We start from the raw sequence: 19,119 nt of genomic DNA, 5'->3' as shown, positions 1-19,119 counted from the left end.
TTGTGGACACAGATTTAAATCATTTTAGTTTATAAATTATGACGTAGCATTTACCACTCTGAACAAACGGGAAATGAGTTTGTAAGGAGGGTTTTTGCATCCATTAATAGGTTGTTGTTTTACTGACTTTAATTTTAAAAGGTCTTTGANTGAAGTGAACATCAGGACTCCGCTGGGAAGTGACTTGTCTTCCCTTCTGTTGTTAGTAAACGTCTTGGGGAGCTGCTTTGAAACCATGGATTTTTAAAACTTTGTTCAATTAAGTAAATCTTAGGCGCAGGTTTGTGGACACAGATTTAAATCATTTTAGTTTATAAATTATGATGTAGCATTTACCACTCTGAACAAACGGGAAATGAGTTTGTAAGGAGGGTTTTTGCATCCATTAATAGGTTGTTGTTTTACTGACTTTAATTTTAAAAGGTCTTTGAGTACCAGTGCTGTGTCTTTCAGTTATCACACCAGCATGCAGGTAGTAAATAGATGTCCCAAAGGTGCTTACCACTGCTCTTACTGTTCAGTCTTCATTGGAACCAGAATGGTTTTGCCCCGGCTGATGTGGCTTAGTGAACTGGGTCCCCAGTTCAGTTTCCAGTCAGGGCACATGTCTGGGTTGTGGGCCAGGTCCCCCGATCGGGGGCGTGCTAGGGGCAACCAGTTAATGTCTGTCACACATCGGTGTTTTGTCTCTCTCTCTTTGTCCTCTCCCTTCCCCTCTCTCCAAAATTAAATAAATAAAACCTTTAAAAAAAGAACTAGAGCTGTGTTAACTTGACTTCCCAGGGAAGCTCGGACACCTGCGAGGCTGTCGTACAGCACCTTCCTACCCACGGAGACGTGCACGATCCACTCAGTCATGGGATTGGACCTCCTCCTCCTTTAGAAGCCTCCCTCCTCCATGGCGAGCACTCTCACAAACCCTGGGCCAGATTAGGTTCTAGGGTAATAGCTCCAAGGAGGGGAGGAAGTTAGGGGCTTACCTGTTTGCTTGGATTGGGAGGCTGCATTGGTCCTGGGCCCCTTGGAATGGAGGGAGGGCCTAGGTGGGCCTCGGGGCTGCATCTCTAGAGGTGGTGATTACGGGGTTGGGGATAAGTTGGGTTCAGACTTAGGTTTATTTATTGCTTTAAGCCATTCCGTGTTTTCAACCAAGTTACTGGAAGCAGTTTTTACCAAGTTGAATGTCTGTCCTTAGATAGCTAAACTCTTTTCCCTGAGCCAAATTAATAAAATGGAATTTCTTATCAAGAATGAATTATTAAGTAAAATGGAAGCACTGGGCTAGGAAAGCAACTGATGCAATTTGTTTTCAAAGCCTTCAAAGGGCTGCGACGAGCATAGATCACAGGGACGGGCTTAAGTGCCAGAGCGTGGGGCATTAATTTTCTCTCAGAGTGGATTCCAGGTTCACAGGATGTCAGAAGTGCTGACTTGGCAGTGAAGTCCCATTTGTAACATGTTAGATTAGGAAACGGATTGATTTATATGTTGATGTAATGGATCAAGGCACAGTGTGCTTAAGAAAATGGAGAGCCCATTAAATCAGAGTGTTTTCAGAGTAAAGAAGTACAAACATCACAGAAGAAGATCCTGTTGTACTACAGATAGGTTGGGGCATGTTGGATTGGTTGATTCGCAGACATGGTCCACAGAGACTTTTTGTATTTCAGATGATATCTTCCTGAGAGTCTCTTATGACCGCAGGGGTTAATCTTTCTGAACTCAAAAGTGAATCACTGCAGCGTATTAGCTGTCTGGAGTGATTCCAGTGACCCTCCTTTTTATGGGTAGCTGATGCTCGGAGCTGTTGCAGCCGGGCTGCCTCTTCCCGTCGCTTCTACCTCTGGTGTTCCAGACCCTCTTCAAAGAAGGTGATGCCCACCATCTCCACACAGAGAACAAATTGATGCACTTGCCACTGCTGTGTTGACCTCAGTGGTTGACCCACAACCTGGACGCTTACGCAGTTGGAGCTCCTGTGGTCCTCAGCCAACAGCCATAATGAGAAACACGTGCAGCGTGGTCTTTGGTGCTGATAAATGGCTGCACAGTTCTGAGCACTCCACAGCTGTGGCTTGGGTGACCTCCCAAAACTAACCGACCCTGTGTCTTACCTGTATTCATTTTTGGAATATAAGAGGAAATCCCCATCCCACACCCCAAATACTATTTGTTTAATAGCTGCCTTTAATGTTAAAAATGCACGAGGCCACAGAAAATGTAAGAAATGCTGTTCAGCGTCTTTCAGATACAACTGTGGTTGTTCATATATAGTAGGTTTAGGAAACTCTTTTTGACCTGTTAATTTGGCTTTCTTGATCGCATATTTATCTTGCTGCTGCTGCTGTTTGTTTGTTTTTTTCCCCCATTTATTTTTGTCTGGGCTTTTGAAATAGGAAAAAACAAATTTGAGGGGAGCACTTGTTTTCCATACACAAAAGTGTCCCAGAGGTTTTTTGCCTCTGTCTCTGTCCGTTTCTGCAGGCCCGTTTCCCCCGTGCCATAACCCAGGCTTCTAGCTGTGGTCCCCAGACGTGGCTCCCAGGAGAAGACTGGCCACCATAAGAGGCATTTAGGTTCATGTCTTGAACTCATTGTGAGAATTAATGTATTTGTCTTGTACACCCTTATAGTGATTTCTTTTTATTAAACATGATTAGTGTTCCTTTCCACGGATACTTTTCAATGCTTGTTTCTTTCTTTGGGGGGAGGCAGGATTTGACACCAGTCTTCGCTCCACATGCAATTACACTGAAGGCATAGGATCTGCCTCCTACTTTCATAAGTCATCACTCGATAGGGTTATAATCGACTCTAGTTAGTAAAGTTGCTGGTTGTTTTCATTGGATTTAATAGGTGTTTTTTCAACCTGGATTGATCTAGGCAGCATTTTACTTCCAAATTCGCTTCCTCCCAACTCTCCAACAGGAGTTTGTGCTCCCTTCTCTTGCGCTAGTAGAAAACAGACTAATTTTCATAAGTTTCAAAGCAAAACATGTCGGGTGGTAAACTTGTTATGGAAAAAGATGGTAATGTATTTCAAAATCTAATACAGCTCCTGATTGGAGGGGACATTCCTGTCTGCGTCCTCTGTCAGCTCAGATACATAGGGATCGCTCAGAAGGGACACATTTTCCATAGACTCTAAGTCAGAGCTGCCCTTTCTGTTAAAGAAAAGCCATTTTATGTTAATTGCTCTTTCTGTTTCTTTTTAAGATTTATTTATTTATTTTTAGGGAGAAGGGGAGAGAAATACCGACATCGATCAATCAGTTGCCCTACTGGGGACTGAATCCACAACCCCGGCAAGTGCCCTGACCAGGAATCCAACCTGCAACCTCTCACTTTGCGGGATGATACGCAACAACTAAGCCACACCAGTCAGGGCCAATTGCTCTTTTTAAAAAGAACGATATAGTAAACCATGCAATCTAACCCTGTTTCCCACCGCCCCCCAAGAGATGCAGCCATCAGTGCTGGCATATTTCCAAATGCTGGGGTGCCTGTGTTTTGTCCCTAGTGCAGGGGCCTCACTGTCACCGTGCCTAGGTGTTATTTCTTACCTGGAACTTGTGAGTTGTTAGTGGCTATGGTCTTTCGTGAAGAAGAGAATACTAACCTAAGAAAGACTTTTTGCAACAGTTGATTGTTTTTACCAAACACGAGATAAAGTTGTTCGTGAAATTCCTTGTAGTGTTCTGTGTCAGTGACTGACACCATCACTTACTGAATAACACTGACCAGGCTTGAAGTCTTCCTCTCCCCCCTAGCTAATCTGCCCCCAAGTCTTGCTGGTTTTGCTCTCTGTGACCTCCTGAATCACTCTCTCCCCTACCCTCCCTAGCCCAAGCTACCCCTTCTCCCTTTGGGACTGCGCAGCTCCAGCCTCCTGAGCCATTTCCCTGCATGCACTCGTGGTTCCTTTCAGTCTGTTCTCCACTCTGCAACCAGCGAAAGCATCAGAGCTACATGTTGGCATAGCAACTTTGTGCTTAGAGCCTCTCCTTATATCCAGTGATCAGAATCCTTAGTCTACACACTGTCTGGTCTTGGCCCTGCAGGCCTCTCCCCCCTTCTCTACTGCCCTCCACCTTCTCTCCACTTGAGGTACTGAAAGCTCTGCTCTACTCAGATGCCATTCTCTTCAGGAAGCCCGCCTGATCGCCCTGTTATCCAAGCCTAGGGCAGATTCCCTCTTCATGTGCTTCTTCCCTGCCGTGTGTTCCTTTCCTTCCTGGGCATGTGGTCACACTCGGGTGTGTGGACTGCTGTACTAGACCGCAAGCCCCGTGAGAGTGGGGACAGCGGGGACCGAAACTCTGCTCACCCCTGTGTCCTAAGCATTTACTTTGTTTCCTCACACAATAGTAACCACTCAATAAAATTTTGTGAGTGAATTGAGTAAAATTACTGGGGTTTTAGGTTGTGGTTTGGTATATTAAGGAATGGAAAGTAGGCTTGCTTGTATTAGAAGAGACTGCAGTTAGGTTATAGGTTCCCAAGTCAGGGGTATCTAGATGGGGGTTGGGGTAGATTTCTCATTGACTTTTCACTTTGATCTTGTACAACCAGAGTTCATTTTTTATTCTGGCCTGGCTCCTGGGAAAAGGATTTGTTTATGACATAAAAATAGTAAACAATGAAGATTTTTTTAAAAAGATGGAGCCCTAGCTGGTGTGGCTTAGTGGATTGAGTGCCAACCTGAAAACCAAAGGGTCTCTGGTTTGATTCCCAGTCAGAGCATATGCCTGTGTTGCAGACAGGGTCCCCAGATGGGGACGCCTGAGAGGCAACCACACATTAATGTTTCTCTCCCTCTCTCCCTCCCTTTCTCTAAAAATAAATAAAATAAAAAAGAAAAGAGTTACATTTAAAAAAGGAAGATTGAATCTACTGTCACAAACAACTGAATGACTGTGGCTTTATGTAGACTTTTTGAAATAAACCTGTGTTTTTGCCTCCTCTTCTCCCCCTTTGGTAGGCTCTTGCAGCCAATGCTGGAACAGGGTTTGCTGTCGCCGAGCCCCAAATTGCAATGTTTTGTGGAAAGCTAAATATGCATGTGAACATTCAGACTGGGAAATGGGAACCTGACCCCACAGGCACTAAGAGCTGCTTTGGAACGAAAGAAGAGGTTCTTCAGTACTGTCAGGAGGTAAGGGTGCTGCCAAAAGTTAAAACCGCTTCTTTTTTTCTGGGTTCGTTTTGAACCTGCTGGCCTTAGAAATGGATACTCGATCATTCTTCTCTTTTGACCTAAGACCAAGTTGATGATGACTGGCGCGCTGGGCCTGTTGTTTCTAAGTGTATGATATGATCGAGATTTCTCGAGGCGTCTGCCTTTGCGTGCTGTGCGCCTGTGGTTTTAGGAGGAGTCCTGCAGAAGCTTGGCAGGCACCTCAGCAGGCCAGCCCGGTCCTCTTGGCTTCCACTTGTTACGGGGAGAGGTGAAGCAGAACAAGCCATGTGTGTGCTTGTGTTCTCCACTTGCTATAAATGAGCATCTGAGGTCTGATTCAACTTGGTTTTGGGTCAAAACTTCACCTAGAAAAGAATGTAAGATGTTTGACCTTCTTACATAGCAAGACTGGCACATAGGGCTGGGTCAAGCATTATTCTGTATTACATTAACGGACCTTTCCATAGACTTGCCTCAAATATTTTAGTTCATGAACTCAGCCCCTAACCCATACCCTACAAGTGTCTTTGATACCTAATAGATTTTAGGGGCTAACAGCTTGCTGCTTTTGTATGTCCTTAAATAAAGATTCCTTTTTTTTTTTTTTAAAGAGAATGCATTAATAGAAATCTGTCTGTCAGAAGAAAACTAATTGTCACAGTATCTTTTTACTTAGAGAGTTTCTCTGGAGCTGGGGGCAGCAGAGTGGAACTGTGGATTTGTAGATGGGGTAACAGTGACGCTGAGTAAACAGACACTCATTCTTATTGTGGGAGAATGTCCACTTGTTACGCACCAAGTCAGTTTATGGTGAGTGTGTTCCTCCCGTGCAGATGTATCCAGAGCTGCAGATCACCAATGTGATGGAAGCCAACCAGCCAGTCGGTGTGGACAATTGGTGCCGCAGAGACAAAAAGCAGTGCAAGAACCACCTTGTGATTCCTTTCAAGTGTCTCGGTGAGTGTTCCACGGACATTCTTGGCTATTTCTCAGGAAGCAGTGTCCCTCATTTTCTCTTGGCTCATCTACATCCGTTGAGAACCTGAGGGCTACAGGGATTTACTGTGGGACTTCCCTTTTTTGAATAGTTACTGCTTTCCATGTCAGCAGTTGACTTAGATGGTCGCTCTCCCTCTGCCCTCGTGGGCATCCTTGGTCTTTTAAGGAGGAGCCCTTTCTACGGCCCTGAAGGGGAGTGTTGCCTGCAGTGTGCTCCAGCTTCGAGTGCCATGGGGAGCCTGCAGTTTTATAGTCAGACACTGAGTGGTACTGAACGAAGCGGCCTGTAGACACAGCATTAACATTAGATATTGTGGGTAGTTCTGTAGATAAAAATAAACTTAGCCATGAATTTAACCTTTTCCCCTCCCTCCTGTCTTTAAAACCGATCCTAGAATGGAATGCATTGCTTTCCTCCTTTTCACATGCAGCAAAAATAACAGGAAGACGAGTCAGCATAGCGATGACTTTGTTTTCAAAGTGCTCAGTAGGAGGAAAGAGGGACACTGCCTGTGCTTCACATCATTTACTTGAAAATGGAGCACCACGCAGTAGAGTGAGGCTTGGAAACACTTTTTTTTGGTGTGGTTTTAGGATGTTCTTCCATTCCATTTGGCTGCAAGAAATCTCTAGGTATGAGGCTTCTGTTTATCAAGTTATTTGTTGCCATTTTTTAAATTTGATAATCTAAAGGAAAAGATGTCAACTCCTGTCTAAATAGCCAGGTGTTGCATGTTTTAAAAATTGTTGTGGCACACTGGTTGAAAATCACTGTTACAGAGTGTAGGCCAGTATACCTCGTAGAATGCCTTGCAGTTTGGGTTTGTGTTACTTCTTTTGACTTAACACATTTTGGAAGGTTTTATTACAGAAATGTTCTTGCTGCATCATATTAGGAGTTACGTGATGTCTGTTTCATTACTGTGGTTTTACTTTTATCACCTGGCTAAGGTGATGTCTGCGTTCATTTATTTCACGATGGACTCATTGTCTTGATTTGGCCAGTGGGAGCCCCTTCATGCTGGCTCCAGAGTCTTTTTACCATGTCCCTGTCATTCTTTGAAAGCTTCCTTCCTTTCCGGTGTAAAAAGATGCGCTAGGCTTATCCTATAGTTTTCTACCCGATCCCTGCGCCTCAGACGTTTCTTCAAGAAGGCCTGATTCATTTAGTAGGGAAGAAAGGCTACTTAGACACCGAGATCTGGGCATTAGGTATGCTTACTGCTATTACAATGTTACTGCTTCTAGGACCCCTGAGGAGACAGAGCTAAGAAATATTATGTGTGTGTACATTCTGCTTCCTATGTCTGTGTGCTTATGTTAAAAACAATGAGTTCATATTGATACTTAGAATTCTGTTTTCTTCAGTATATATATTTTATTTTTTAGAAGAGGGGAAGGGAGGGAAAGAGGCAGTGATCAGTTGCCTGTAGCATGTGTTCCGACTGGGGACCGAACCCACAACCCAGGCATGTGCTCTGACTGGGGATCAAACTAGCGACCTTTTGATTTGTGGGATGATGCACAACCAACTGAGCCACACTGGTCAGGGCTGTCTTCAGTGTATTTTAAAAACATTTTTCAATATCTCCTGTAAATAACAGTCTCTCTGATTTTTAAGAATAGCTGTGTTGAGATATGATTCATATACTATTCACCCATAGTTTAATGGTTTATAGTACATTTTCTTTTTTTAACTTTTTAAATGTTTTAAAAAATTTTTTTAATATCTTTTATTGATTATGCCATTACAGTTGTCCTGTTCCCCCCTTCATTCCCCTCCACCCTGCACACCCCTCCCCCATCATTTCCCCCCTCTTTAGTTTATGTCCATGTGTCACAAGTTCTTTAGATTCTGTATTTCCCATACTATTCTTGCCCTGCCCTCTATTTTCTACCCACCTTCTATGCTACTTTCTCTCTGTGCCTTCTCCCCCCTTCTCCTCCTCCCACTCCCCTGTTGCTAACCCTCCATTTGATCTCCATTTCTATAGTTCCGTTCCCGATCTAGCTGTCCTCTTAGTTTGTTTTTGTTTTAGGTGTGGTTGTTAATAACTGTGAGTTTGCTGTCCTTTCACTGTCCATATTTTTTATCTTCTTTTTCTTAGGTGAGTCCCTTTAACATTTCATGTAATAAGGGCTTGGTGATGATGAACTCCTTGAATTTGACCTTATCTGAGAAGCACTTTATCTGCCCTTCCATTCTAAATGAAAGCTTTGCTAGATAGAGCAATCTTGGCTGTAGGTCTTTGGATTTCATGACTTGGAATACTTCTTTCCAGCCCCTTCTTGCCTGTAAGGTCTCTCTTGAGAAATCCGCTAACAGTCTGATGGGTGCTCCTTTGTAGGTGACTGTCCCCTTATCTCTTGCTGCTTCTAGGATTCTCTCCTTCATTTTAATCTTGGCTAATGTAATTATGATGTGCCTTGGTATGTTCCTTTTTGGGTCCAACTTCTTTGGGACTCTGAGCTTCCTGGATTTCCTGGAAGTCTATTTCCTTTGCCAGACTGGGGAAGTTCTCGTGTATTATTTGTTCAAATAAGTTTTCCAGCGGGCCTGCGAATCAGATGATCGCGGTTCAATTCCCAGTCAGGGCAAATGCCTGCGTTGCAGGCCAGTTCCCTGCAGGCCAACTCCCAGCAGGGGACGCACGAAAGGCAACCATACATTGATGTTTCTCTCCCTCTCTCCTTCCCTTCCCCTCTAAAGATAAATAAATAAAATATTTAAAAAAAAAATAAGTTTTCCACTCGTGGCTGTTCCTCTTCCCCTTCTGGTACCCCTATAATTCAGATGTTGGAACATTTAAAGATGTCCTGGAGGTTCCTAAGCCTTTGCTCATTTTTTCCCCATTTTTTTGAATTCTTGTTTCTTCCTTTTTGTTTGGTCATTTTTTCCTTCCTTCTGGTCCACTCCCTTGATTTGAGTCCCAGTTTCCTTTCCATCACTGTTGGTTTCCTGTGCATTTCTAGCCTTCATATGTTCCTCTAATTTGTGACTAATATCGACCAGTTCTGTGAACATCCTGATCACCAGTGTTTTGAACTGTGCATCTGAGAGGTTGGCTATTTCTTGGTTGTTTAGAATTATAGGCTCTGGTGTTTTGAGTTCTTCTTGAGCCATAATGTTTTGGTCTGTTCGCACCTGTTATGTATGAGGAGCCCTAGTTGTTCACCAGGGCAGGGTGACCCAGTGGCTGGGTTGTGATGCTGTATGTGGGGGTGGGGTCAGAGAGGGGGAAAAAATGGTGCTTTGCTCCGCTCCACTCTCTCAGATTTCTGTCCCCTCTGCAGCTTCCCACAAGCAAATTGGGCCCCTCTGGTGCTGGTTCCCAGGTGTGTGGGCCCGTGTACCCTCCAGGAACCTGTGGGTCTCTCCAACGGACTCTCTGTGAGCCTGGGAGCCTCTCCCAGCACCTCAACCCCGAAAGTCTTTCCAACTGGTGTGTTCAGGCTCTAATTCCCATAGCTGGGGCCCTAGCCTGAGTGCTCTATCTCACTGTTCTGTCCTTTGCTTGGTTTTTCTGTGTGTGAATGTGTGACCTCGGTCAGCCAGCCACCCTGCGCCCTCACTGGGTCCACCCACCGCCACCCCACACCTGGGATCTGCCAACCGCTGCTGTCTCTGCTCCTGGGTTGGTGGGATGATCAATCTTTCCTGCCTGACCCGCTCCACCGCTGACTTCGCCCCTCTTCCCGGTCTGGCTGGGTGGTTCGTTGTTGTCGGACTTCCGTACAGTTCAGTTTTCTGTGTTTTGGCTGCATTTTTGTTACTAAAACTTCGATGTTTTTAAACTTCGTTGTGTGAGGAGGCACAGTGTTTCCACCTACGCCTCCATCTTGGCCAGAAGTCTGTTATAGTACATTTTCTGAAATGATCTAACTGTTCTTTTAACATACAAACTGTCCTAGAAAATAATACAGTCAAAAGTGAGAGTATTGCATATTTTATTCACCAGGAGTAACAATAGTGAGCCCTTTTATACATATTAAAGTGAATACTGTGTGTTGCCGTAAAGGGAGAGACAGGAGTGTGTGTTTGGCTCCAGCCTGGAAGCCGCCTAGCAAACCCAAAGCATAGGCAGTCCAGTTGGGCAGGGAGATGAGAACTGAGAGAAGGTGGGTGTTGTGTCTGTATAAGTTGGGTGCCTCTGTTAATTAGTTTGGATGTTCCAGCGGCCTTATCTGTGTACTCACAAACTGTTTTCTGTTGTTTTTGTGAGGTTAAAGAGAAGGATGTGTCTTGATTAGGATGCTTGAAAGCAATTTGAGGATGAATTTGGGTTGCTAGCAATGTTTGCATTAAATCTGATGCCACACATGGACACCTCTGTGCCTGTCATTTAACTCTGCTGTCTTCTGAGAGCATGTGACTCTTGTAACTGATAGTGCATTTGGTGAGAATTTACAGTTTAGTCTTCTCAAAATGAACCTTCTGTCTCCTGTTAGTACTAATTGCCTCCTGTTTATCTGTAAACATTTATCTAAATACACAGAGTGAGCTGATTAGTAGGGCAGTGCTGGTGATGTGTGAAGACACAAAACTGCTGCTGTTTGTGGGGCAGGAGTTAGGCAACCCTGACGTCCATGCACAGACTGGCTGCTGTACTAAATGAAGGGAGCTTTCCAGGCTCAGAACAGTGTTCTTGTTGGGTGGTTTTAGAGGAGATGTGGATGTTGGTGCTGTTACTGTGGCCTGCAGACCACCGAAGGCAGTTCGCATAGTCCGGTAGCTGCAGTCTTAGGCACCTGCACCCTGGTGTCTCAGAGCGGCTCACCAGTCCGCTGCAGGTGTCCATTTGCAAGTGACCATGTGAAACATGCACACGGATTATATTTCCTATGACAGCCCATAGTGTTCCACTGTGCACAGATAGCATTATGGAACAAACTCTCTGTTAGTGGACATTTAGTTTGTTTGGTTTTTTTTTGTATTTTATTTTTTTATTTTTTAAAATATATTTTATTGATTATACCATTACAGTTGCTCTATTCCCCCCTTCATTCCCTTCCCCCCGCACACTCCCTCCCCCACCATTCTCCCCCCTTAGTTTATAACCATGTGTCTCAAGTTCTTTAGATTCTATATTTCCCCCACTATTCTTGCCCTCCCCCTATCTATTTTCTACCTACTGTCTATGCTATTTTCTGTACCTTCTCCCCCCTTCTCCTCCTCCCACTCCCCTGTTGCTAACCCTCCATGTGTTCTTTATTTCTATGGTTCCACTCCTGATCTAGCTGTCCTCTTAGTTTGCTTTTGTTTTAGGTGTGGTTAATAACTGTGAGTTTGTTGTCCTTTCACTGTTAATATTTTTCATCTTCTTTTTCTTATATAAGTCCCTTTAGCATTTCATATAATAAGGGCTTGGTGATGATGAACTCCTTGAACTTGACCTTATCTGAGAAGCACTTTATCTGTCCTTCCATTCTAAATGAAAGTTTTGCTGGATAAAGCAATCTTGGCTGTAGGTCTTTGGATTTCATGACTTGGTATACTTCTTTCCAGCCCCTTCTTGCCTGTAAGGTCTCTTTTGAGAAATCCGCTGACAGTCTGATGGGTACTCCTTTGTAGGTGACTGTCCCCTTATCCCTTGCTGCTTCTAGGATTCTCTCCTTCATTTTGGTCTTGGCTAATGTAATTATGATGTGCCTTGGTGTGTTCCTTCTTGGGTCCAACTTCTTTGGGACTCTCTGAGCTTCCTGGATTTCCTGGAAGTCTATTTCCTTTGCCAGACTGGGGAAGTTCTCCTTTATTATTTGTTCAAATAAGTTTTCCACTCGTGGCTGTTTCTTTCCCCCTTCTGGTACCCCTATAATCCGGATGTTGGAACGTTTAAAGATGTCCTGGAGGTTCCTAAGCCTCTCCTCATTTTTTTGAATTCTCATTTCTTCATTCCTTTCTGGTGGGATGTTTTGTTCTTCCTTCTGGTCCATTCCATTGATTTGAGTCCCAGTTTCCTTTCCATCACTATTGGTTTCCTGTGCATCTCCCTTCATTTCAATTAGTTTAGCCTTCATATGTTCCTCTAATTTGTGACTATAATCTACCAGTTCTGTGAGCATCCTGATAAATAGTGTCTTGAATTGTGCTTCTGAGAGGCTGGCAATTTCTCGGTCACTTAGAGTTATTGGCTCTGGGACTTTGAGTTCTTCTTGCGCCATCTTTCGAGTTGTTCGTGCCTGTTCCATAGCAGGACCAGAGCCCTAAAGTGTTCACTAGAACAGGGCAACTAAGTCGCTGGGTTGTGACATTGTATGTGGGGGCGGGGTCAAAGAGGGACTCTGGCGTCCTGTCCGCCGCCTGCCGCCACGGCCCTCACCGGTGCCGCAGTTGCTGCCATCACCTGGCCCACGCGTTTCGTTCCACTGCACGTGAGTGTGCCACCGCCGTCAGCCCTCGCCCCCTGGGGCCTGCGTGGCCTGTCTCACTGTGTGCGAATATGCGCCCGCGGTCTGCCCCGCACCCCAACTGGTTCCCGTCTGCCTGCGCGCCTGGGTCGGGGGCCCTGTCCTGCCTGACCCTGCTCGCTGCTGGCTCCGCCCCTCTTACCGTCCCCGTTGAACAGTTAGATGTAGTCGGACTTCCGTAGAATTCAATTTTCTGTCCTTTGGTTGTGTCTTTGTTTCTCCAAACCTTTGTTGTATTCAAACTTGGTTGTGGGAGAAGGCACAGTGTTTCCACCTATGCCTCCATCGTGGCGGAAGTCTGTTTTTTTTAATATTAGCAATACTATAATGAATATTTTTGTTCAGTTGCTAAATATTTCCTTAGAATATATTCTTAGAATTGCAATTATAGAATCAAAGATTATTCTTTGTTTTCCCATTTTTATATTTTAGATTATTTTTTAATTCAATGATACTTCTCTTCTGGTTTTTAGAGGTAAGATTAAGTCATTCATTAAATAGCTAGAGATTGGTGACATTTAACTATTTTTATTTTTTTCTTACTAAATTTATTGGGGTGGCACTGATTAACAAAATTATATAGGTTTCAGGTACACAATTCTATACATCAGCAAGTGTTAGGGAGGATGTGGAGCAAAGGGAACCCTGTGCACTCTTGCACAAGGGATTGCAGACTGACGTAACCAGTGCGGAAATAGTATGGAGTTTTCTCAAAAATTTAAATTGGAACTGCCTTATCACCCAGTGATATCACTTCTGGGTACATATCCGAAGAAACCCAAAAGTAATGGGGGGAATATATGCACCCTTATATTCATTGCAGCATTATTTACAATAGCCAGGTTGTAAGACAGCCCTGACCAGTGTGGCTCAGTTGGTTGGGCATCCCTCCACAAAGTGAAAGGTCACTGGTTCAGTTCCTGGTCAGGCCCTGTACTCCCTGGTTGGGGAGGGTACGAGGGGCAACCAATGGCTGTTTCTCTCACATATCCATGTTTCTCTTGTTCTCTCTCTTCCTCCCTTCTCGTCTCTCTAGAAATCAATAAAAAGTTTTAGTACATGTATATAAGGGAATATTACTCAACCAATTAAAAAAATGAGATCTTTTGCAACACATTGATGGACCTAGAGGGTATTATGCTCAGCTTATTTTTTAAAAATTTTAGACCAATAGAAAAGAATGTAGTAGTTGATCACCAGTATACCCTTTATGTAGGTTCTTCAGTTTTGCCTTATTTATCTGTCTCATTATGTGTGTCTTATAAACTATTTGAAAGTAAGTCAAGACATTGTGATAGTTCACCTACCAGTACGTTGGCCTGTTTCTTCTCAGAGCGGGGACATTCTCGTGTAACCTGACAGTGATCACACTCGGAACGGTTTTCCTCATTATGTCCAAAGGATGTCCTTTATAGCTGCTTTTTGAAAAGGATCACACATTATATATAATCTAAAACAGTTTCTTGTCTATATCTTTTTTTGTGGTGGGGGGTAGTGTCTGGTTGATTGTAAAGTTTGTGTACAAGTTCAACCAGCCTTCGGGGCCATTTGTTTAGCTGAGTACGCCTCCATTTGAATTTGTCTTACTGTTTTATCATGGTTAGATTGAAGTAACATGTTCTAGTAGAAAGTAGGTAATATGTTCTTCTTAGGGTATCACATGTCAGCTTGTCCACGATTGGTGATTTAAACTGGTCATCTGGTTAAAGTAATGTCTACAGAGTTTCCCATTACCAAGACTTACCTGTTCCCTTTGTAAATAGTTCTGCATTGATTACTTAGTTACTGATGAATCAGTTATTACAACAGTGGTTGGCCTTAGAGCTAGGCATCCTTAGACACACAGAGTGCTCATGTAATTAAGATTCATCTGCACTTTAGGAGAACACCCAGTCTTAATGTCCTGGGCATTTTGTTATTAGAACCCATATGGCCAGAAATACGGGAGTTGAGGGCTAGGAATGCTGTTTGTGTGAGATTAGGTTGGGGGAGAACATGTGTGTGTGTTTGAGGTCATGGAAGGGGGTCCTATTCCTGTTGTCTTGCTGTGTTGTGTGGCTTTGCGTCGGCACTGGGAGTGGTGGAGTCTGGGATAAGGGAGGATAGTCCTGGGCCTGATGCCATAATGGAGCCTTGAGCTCCTGTGGCTGTTTTGGAGCAATAGTGTTCACTTGGCCTTTGACGAATGAGAGATACAGCACCTGCCTGCACCTGACTTGGTGACTGTAATAATCGGCAATGAGGGGAGGTTTCACCCTGAGTCAGGATCAGATTGGCTTTTGACAAAACTCCTCTTTTCCAGTGGGCGAGTTTGTAAGTGACGTTCTGCTAGTTCCGGAGAAGTGCCAGTTTTTCCACAAAGAGCGGATGGAGGTGTGCGAGAACCACCAGCACTGGCACACAGTCGTCAAAGAGGTAAAAGAAGGGGTGGGAAAGTCCAGCGTTGCTTTCTGTCAGGAGGGAAAGTAGCATTTTCCTCCAAACCTCACCATGATTTAAAATTAATTTCTTTTTCCCCTTTAAAGTTAACAGGTACTGCAAAAATTAACAGTATTTTGGGGAAAGAATCAATATTTTGTGGGGCAGTTCTGTATTGACAATCCAGGCCCCAAAGTTAAGGACATGAAAGAAGACTGGATGCCCTCAGCAGGGCTCCCAGGAAGGCCGTTCCACGCCCTGAGTTCTTGGGGTGGGAGTCGCCAGTTACGGGAATTCAGTGTCTGCTCACGTATACTGACAGGGTTGGTGTCACTTCATCCTTCTAGTGGGGAGAAATAATAGTCTTCCGTAATGCTTCTCTTCTTGAGTTAAGCTGGGTCTCCAGTCTGTCCGTCAGTCACACTTGGAGGCAGTGCCTCCCTCCCCAGTAAAGAATGTAGAGGAGCGGCGGGCGGCCACCCTAGCTGGGGTTGATCGCTGCCAGAAGTCTCCCTTTGCTTAATTTTTTCCAGTTTTGGACATTCATTGTTTGGGGCCCAGATAAGCAAAACTTGTAAATCTTAACACAACTTTTGGACAGAAAATCTGTGTCCATGAGAGAAAGCATGAAGTAGTGATTTGATCAGGGTTTCTCTTGCCTGCGCCTGGGAATGGGGTGTGTTCTGATGTTGGTCTGTGGGTTTCTTGTAGGCCTGTCTGACCCAGGGCATGACTTTGTACAGCTACGGCATGCTGCTGCCCTGTGGTGTGGACCAATTCCACGGCACTGAGTATGTATGCTGCCCTCAGATGAAGGCCATGCAGTCTGCTGTGTCCAAAGACGAGGAGGTAGAGGAGGAGGAGGAGGAGGAGGAGGGAGAGGAGGAAGGAGAGGAGGAGGAAGAGGAAGACTATACAGTTTATAAGAGGTGAGCTCTTGCCCCGAACCTGTGACCTTGCTCTGCAGGGGACTGCGGGCTGCTGACAGAGTGGTCCTTGCCTGGCTTGGGCTGGAGCTGAGCCAGCGTGCATTTCACTCCAGCTGGAGCTGGTCACACAGTGCCTGTGGCTGTCAGCCTCTTGTTATTCCAGGCCACAGTATTTTCTACGTGGTCTCTTTCTACTAACTCTCCCCTTTTGCTGATGCGGCTGGGCGGAGGGCTTTAGGAGCACGGTTAATTGCAAGCAGAGCTTGTTTCCTGTCTCTGTTTTTGTGTGTTTCAGAGTGGGGAAGGGAATTGTTGTTGTGTTTTGTCACAGGAACTGGTGTTAACCTTCCTCTTGTACTGTGACCTTTAGTGAATTTCCTACTGAACCGGATTTGGAAGACTTCACAGAAGCCGCCGTGGATGAAGATGGAGAGGATGAGGAGGAAGAGGAGGAAGTGGTGGAGGATCGTGACTACTACTACGACAACTTTAAAGGAGATGACTACAACGATGAGAACCCCACAGAACCCAGCAACGAGAGGACCATTTCAGAGAAGGAAGTGACCCATGATGTGAAAGGTAACCTGATACAGAGCAGTGGCGGTCAAATCCGTGTGGTAATGATTTGCTTAGATTTTTGTACTGCATCTCTCATGGGCACGTCACAGAAGGAGAGGGTGGTGTGCTCCTGTGAGCCGAAGGGCAGGTCAGCTCTTCAGCGGGCAGGGGGTGCCAGCCTAGCAGCGGTAGCTGGGCCACGGCAGAGCCTGCTGATGGGCACCTCCCAGGGTAGCTGCCGAATTGAATCAACACTGTTCTCTGCACTGTAAGGACGTAAGTGGAGAGTATGAGAAACATGGCCTGCCTTGGCAGGGTTCTTCCACATCCAGCTTGAGATGTTCTCTGCTGAAGGGGTGCCCCCCTTCCTCAATACTGAGAAAGCCCTGACCTCGAGGGGTAGAAATCCCTGCCTCGGTTCTTCCCTGAGGGCATTCCAGTCTGTAGGCTGCCTGTCTGTCCGTCAGAGAGGTGGCTGTGGTGGGGGGTGGAGTTAATGGTCCTCGTGGGGCAGCGGAGCCAGCAGTGTTTCATCTTCCCAATTGAGAAGTGGTGACAGCTCCAGCACCATTTCCACACAGCCTTCTGCTGGCCGTGTGTTTGCGACCAATTCAGATCTGAAGGATTACTGGGGGCCCAACTAGGGGGAAATTACTTGCTGAGTCTAGAAATTTGTGGTTCACCTCGGAGAACATAAAAATGTGCACTCATCCTGACCAGTGGCTTAAGTAGGGCTTACCGTGGTTCCTGCCACCAGTACAACCTGTTTGCCTGCCTTCCCCTTGGGCCTCGATCCCTCCGAGGTAGACAGGTCAGGCAGATATCTCTACCTACCAACAGATCGGCAACCTGGGGCTCACGGCCATGAAGTAAGGCATTCCTCTGTCCACCTGTACATCGGCCTGCACCCCAGACAGCACCAAAAATATTTTCAGTTGCTGACTGTCTGTATTGCCTCCGACGGGAAATGACTGCATCACAGAAATGGCTGGCTTGAGCTCGTGAGACAGTGAGCCAAAGCGCTGGGGTCTTGTCCACTCTCTTCACCACCGTTAAGCATCACCAGGCCCTTGTCCTCACCCGGCCCAGCCCTTGCGTTTCGTAGCGTAGTGAAGCGCCTGAAGCTGCTGCCTCTGTCCTGCTGACATTCTGACCATTTCCACACAGCTGTCTGCTCCCAGGAGGCGATGACGGGGCCCTGCCGGGCCGTGATGCCCCGTTGGTACTTCGACCTCTCCAAGGGGAAGTGCGTGCGCTTTATATATGGCGGCTGCGGAGGCAACAGGAACAATTTTGAGTCTGAGGATTATTGTATGGCTGTGTGTAAAACGATGAGTAAGTCCCGCCACTCTGGCCCTGTGCAGCGGGTTGTCCTGTCCAGCATCTTGTCTTTCCTGGCCGTCCCCGTGACTGCATCTGTGTAGTGCTCCCTGCCCACATGGGTGTTCGCTGTTGGTCCTGTTTCCTCATCTTGTGCTTTCTAGATCTAGGCTTGCTTCCCTGTGGGCCGTTGTCAGCTGAGTTCTCCATGTCCTGTGCTCTCTGTGGGTCTGGTGGCGGTGGCCGTGGCGTGTTTCCTCCCTGGTACTGTGGGTGCGCCCCGGGGCTTGTTCTTTCTCATGCCTCCGTGTAGACTGCAGGCTCCCAGGGTGCTTTGTGTTGGTTTGGAAGGCAGCTGTGTCCTGGGTTGTCTCTGCTGAAAGGCACAAAAGGAGAAGAAGATTGGCCATGAGTTCTGCACATGCTCATTTCCAGGCTTTGCCCCTCATCCTTGTCCTCACCTGTCCTGTTGCCAGCCCCTGTGATGTGCGCTCTCCAGAACAGTGCTAATGGGGTTACTGTGGGGACGCAGAATATTGGAGTATCTTGCTTTATGTGCTCAAGGGAGGGAGCAGTTGCCTCCTGTTATTTTGGCAACATTGCATTACGGAGAAATGAAGGCGGTGAAGGAATTTTACTTTATGAGTTTTTCGGTTGCAAAGGAAACTTGGGTTTGTTGAGTTGGGTTCATTTAGGTAAAATTTTGTTTTTCTCCACATTCTCTCCTTCTCCTTTTTAAGACCCTCTTTCTCTTACTTGGGTTTGGCAAGTCCTCCGTGTGAGCAGTCTTTTCTTGGTTCTGTCTTGGAATTTGGAGGAATAGAGAGGTGCTGCCTGTACCTGCTGTTTGGTTGTAGCTTCTGGAAGTTTTCATGCAAACACCTTCTTGGTCCCTCTGTCCCTCCCCACCGCAGGCTTCCGAAACCTTGGTGTGATGTGGTGGGTGTGCTTTCCGAGCTTCCCCTCCAGCTGCTGCTCTGTGGGCAGGCTGTTTTTATTGGATACAGTCGAAAACGGGCAAAAAATAGGAATCCTTTGGCAGAGATTTTTTTGGAAAAATGTAGGGATAGAAATTGATAGTTTCTGCTTTGTAAAACTACTTAAATGAAGAGGCAACAAAACACCGTTTGGGGTTGAAGTCTGAGGGAGGAGCCCAGGACCCTGTGAGCTCTTGTCGCATATGCAGGTGGTAATCTCTCCCAGGGGTCAGAGAGGTTGTGCCTAAAGATGCTGTGGAACAGCAGTTCTTTTTTTTTTCATTGTTATTATTTTTAATTGAATTTATTGGGGCAGCGGTTAATAAATTAT

The 19,119-nt window shown here is 45.6% G+C and overlaps 1 protein-coding gene across 4 annotated transcripts in view; it reads left to right on the top strand.

Moving 5' to 3' along the window:
- Positions 1–19,119, top strand: part of APLP2 (amyloid beta precursor like protein 2) — a 72,037-nt gene that overhangs the window by 34,111 nt on the left and 18,807 nt on the right. For 2 of the 4 annotated variants that reach the window (XM_037038241.1, XM_037038240.1), the window contains exons 2-7: positions 4,982–5,155; positions 6,013–6,136; positions 14,889–15,001; positions 15,716–15,933; positions 16,304–16,512; positions 17,659–17,826. In XM_037038241.1, coding sequence (XP_036894136.1) covers positions 4,982–5,155; positions 6,013–6,136; positions 14,889–15,001; positions 15,716–15,933; positions 16,304–16,512; positions 17,659–17,826 — 1,006 coding nt within the window. The remainder of the gene's footprint in view (positions 1–4,981; positions 5,156–6,012; positions 6,137–14,888; positions 15,002–15,715; positions 15,934–16,303; positions 16,513–17,658; positions 17,827–19,119) is intronic. The other 2 variants (XM_037038242.1, XM_037038243.1) reach the window with 1 other exon arrangement.

The sequence above is a fragment of the Sturnira hondurensis genome, unplaced genomic scaffold (assembly GCF_014824575.4).
Source record: "Sturnira hondurensis isolate 20B ecotype Veracruz unplaced genomic scaffold, ASM1482457v3 Scaffold0024152, whole genome shotgun sequence".
In the NCBI taxonomy this organism is placed as follows: Eukaryota; Metazoa; Chordata; class Mammalia; order Chiroptera; family Phyllostomidae; genus Sturnira; species Sturnira hondurensis.
The sequence above is the reverse complement of the archived record's forward strand: the minus strand, read 5'-3'. Positions and strand labels throughout refer to the sequence as shown.